Source organism: Rhinopithecus roxellana, chromosome 7 (assembly GCF_007565055.1).
Source record: "Rhinopithecus roxellana isolate Shanxi Qingling chromosome 7, ASM756505v1, whole genome shotgun sequence".
Taxonomy (NCBI): domain Eukaryota; kingdom Metazoa; phylum Chordata; class Mammalia; order Primates; family Cercopithecidae; genus Rhinopithecus; species Rhinopithecus roxellana.
The window spans coordinates 94,735,069-94,738,949 of NC_044555.1; the positions used below are offsets into that span (position 1 = coordinate 94,735,069).

Consider the following 3,881-nt stretch of genomic DNA (forward strand, 5'->3'; position numbering starts at 1 on the left):
AGCAGAGTTTCTCAAAGTGTGATCCTTGGACTATTTGCATCTGGATCACTGAGAGGTGTAGGTTAAAATGTTAATTCTTTGGTCCCTCTCCAAGTCTACTGAATCAGAATATCTTAAGAGTGGGCTGTAAGAATCTGTATTTTAATCTCGTTTTGCGGTATTTCTTTCATGCTAAAATTTGGGAACCACGGCAAAGCAGAATAGAAATAGGGAGACCTAATGCCTATTATTGAAAAGCGTAGCTAAAACCAACTAAATCATGTTTAATGCCTCTGAATGCTATAGCAAATTTTAGTAAAAAAGAAAAAAGAATTTTTACCTGTTGAACAAGTGGAATTATTGCTAATAAAATCTAATCTTAATTTAGGTCAAATTTATGATACCAGAGAGTTTTCATTTTTATAGTGTTACTTGTATATTTGATGGTATATAGGGACCATTTGTGTAACCCAACAATACAATATATTGATTCCATGTTATGGACTTGAATTGCAAATTAAGAAAGAGTATGTCCAAACTGTACTTGTGCTTTAACATTGATTATATGTGATTTATCTGATGTTTAGTCCTTAATCAGAATTGTTAGTGCTCATTCTCTGTGCAAATTTGATCCTTTTAGCTGTTTTATGCCATATTTTCCAAGAGCATGGTGTTATTAAAAGTGCTCTTTGGTAATAGATTAGGTATATAAGATCTAAGTCAACCAAGGACAGCACAACTTCCTTTTCAGGAAGACTTGACAAGTTGGATTTTATGACTATGTTTTGGAGACTGGAGCTGTCTATTTTTAGTGTGCCTTGACATGATCCTTATGGTCAGGAGCTGAAGTGTTCTTGTATCTGAACACAAATATGTTAAATATTCACAGATTTATACTTCTGTTTTCCTCCTTTTGACGTCCCTCTTTTTTTCAACTCAACTTAGGTTTTCAGTGGTAGTGTCACTGCTGCCAAGCTAGACCGAAAACGGCCATCTGCATGCTGCCCAACCAGCACCATTTCCAAAGACCTGAAAATTCTGTGTAAAGACCCTGTTTCGGAGCTGAGCTGCTGCCGGGACCATCAGTTCAGTGGCAGTAAATTTCAGCAGGAAAAATTACTGAAGGAAAGCTCCACAATGAGTATGAGGAATCTTTCATTTTATACAACCGAAGAGAAAATACATGAGCTCTTTAGTAGATCTGGTATCAAGACTATCTTTATGGGCCTGGATAAAATAAAGAAAACAGCATGTGGCTTCTGCTTTGTAGAATACCATAATAGAACTGATGCTGAAAATGCCATGTGGTTTCTAAATGGGACCTGCCTAGATGAATGGATTATCTGCACTGATTGGGATATAGGTTTTAGAGAAGGTCAACAGTATGGTCGCGGTAAATCTGGGGGTCAGGTAAGGGATGAGTTTCGTGAAGATTTTCATTCTGGTAGAGGAGGCTTTGGAAGACAGAGTCAGATCTAAAACAATCCATAGAGAAAAAGTTTTAACTCTAACCCCTTGAAAAGTGTGTTGTAGACCAACCTCAAGTCTGCAAATAGCCAATTCCAAGTTTAAATTACCTTATTGTTGATGTATTTTTTTCTCTGAAAATTTATTAAATGGCAGAAACAAAAAAAAATCCATTTACTTTTGTCTGAATTTTGAAGGTGCTTTTCAGATTACCAGTTTGACTGTTAGGTGGTCTAAAGTGAAGTGTTCTTCGGGAACAAATTAGGTGTGTAAGATCAGAGTCAACCAAAGCACAACTTCCCTTTTAAGAAGATTTCCATTGGATTCTATGGCCATGTTCCTGCAGCCTGAAATTATAATTTTTTTTAGAGCTTGCATAAAACACAGTTAAATAAGTGGAAATTTTAAAAAATTATCAAGAGAAACACAAACACTGTTATTTGAAAACATAGAAAAGTCTGGAAGAATTTGTAATAAAAACAAAAATCCTCCTGCCCCACCTCTTCCTATCTTACGCCTATTCCCTGGACAATAACGGTTAATTATTTTTTATTAGTTTTTGGTTTGTTTGTTTCTTGGTAGTTTCCTCCATATCTCCAAATAACATGACTGCTTACTTTCTTTTTAAACGCTATCTACTGACTTCCTGCTTTCAGAGATGAGGATTTAGCTCACTTACACCCCCATTTGCACTTCTCTACTCTCCATCCTCTCAATATAGTTCACAACACTTTACAGACGGTTCCTGAGTTACAATGGCTTGGCTTACAATGTTTTGACTTTACAATGGTATAAAAGTGATATGCATTCAGTAGAAACCATACTTCAGGTACTCATACAACTATTTCGTTTTTCACTTTCAGTATAGTGTTCAACAAATTGCTTGAGATACTTAACACTTTATTATAAAATAGGCTTTGGGTTAGATGATTTTGCCCAAGTGTAGGCTAATGTAAAGTGTTCTGAGCACGTTTAAGGTAGGTTATGCTATGCTATATTTGAGTGGTTAGATGCATTAAATGCATTTTCAACTTAACAATATATTCAATTTACAATGAGCCTATCAGGATGTAACTCCATCATAAGTCAATGAGCGTCTGTAGTTACTTTCTTTATTGTTACATAGCATAACTTAGGTTATGCTGAAGTAATAAACAATCAAAAAATTTTAGTGCTTAAAATTACTAAGCTCTGTTCCTCCCACTACATTCCCATTGCTGATCACATGGTGCAGGGGTCTGCTCCATGCCATGATTGTCCTCATTCTGGGGCCCAGGCTAATAGTATAATCACTATCTGGAATGATGGTGACAGAGGGAAAAACAGAGTGACAAATCATGTCCTGGCTTCTCAAGTTTCCACCCAGAAATGATATCCATCACTTTTGCTCACATTTCCATTCTTAAAACATGTTGTCAAAACTGATTCTGAGGGAGTGGAGAAGGATCTGTAGGAAGAGACCCTGAATATTAGTGATGAGTTATACAGTTTACTACAGGTCCTCCTATAACTTTAATATATACAAATGTAACTCCATTTTTTTATTGTTCCACCATATAGTACTCCCCACTTTGTAAGATGAAGATGTTAATGTCCTTTTGCCTTTTCTTCATCTTTCCTCCTCCCCCTTCTACTTTCTGGCTTTTTTCATCTACATTTGTGTTTTTACATTGTCAAGTTGATGATAAAGTTGTCTGTGCTCTGTCTTTCAGTTAATTCCAGAAGTTTACAATTAGTAAAGAGTATTTTATTACTGTGACTATATAAATATTGTTCCCTGGCCAGGTGCAGTGGCTCATGCTTCTAATCCTAGCATTTTGGGAGGTAGGCAGATCACTTGAGGTCAGGAGTTCAGGACCAGCCTGGGCAACATGGCGAAGCCCTGTCTTTACCAAAAACATGGCGAAGCCCTGTCTTTACCAAAAATACAAAAATTGCTGGGCATGGTGGTATGTGCCAGTGGTCCCAGCTACTCAGCAGGCTGAGGTAATAGGATAGTGATTCCTCCTGAGCCCAGGAGGCGGAGGTCACCGTGAACTGAAATTATTCCACTGCACTCCAGCCTGGCTGGCAGAGTGAGACCCTATCTCAAAAATAAGTAAATAAGTAAATAAATAAATAAATAAATAAATAAATAAATAAATAAAGTTCCCTGCAAAGCCATGGAGAGTCCAACAACTGTATCTTTTCTTCTGGAATTTTTATTTACCATTCTCTATTTCTTTTATTTGCCATTATTGCACCCCTTAATTTCCTTCAAACTCTGTAAAAAATTAAGCTTTCCATGGATATTCTCCTACTTTTTTTTTTTTTTTCAAAGTCTCACTGTGTTGCCCAGGCTGGAGTTCAGTGGCACGATCTCAGCTCACTGCAACCTCTCCCTTCTGGGTTCAAGCCATTCTTCTGCCTCAGCTTCCCGAGTAGCTGGGACTACA

The 3,881-nt window shown here is 37.0% G+C and overlaps 1 protein-coding gene across 1 annotated transcript; it reads left to right on the forward strand.

Annotated features, from left to right (window-relative positions):
• Nucleotides 1–802: 802 nt before the first annotated feature.
• Nucleotides 803–1,458, forward strand: NCBP2L (nuclear cap binding protein subunit 2 like). The gene is made up of 2 exons (XM_030933654.1): nucleotides 803–814; nucleotides 925–1,458. Exons 1-2 carry the CDS (start codon nucleotides 803–805, stop codon nucleotides 1,456–1,458), a joined length of 546 nt encoding a protein of 181 aa, XP_030789514.1.
• The last annotated feature ends 2,423 nt before the right edge of the window (nucleotides 1,459–3,881 follow it).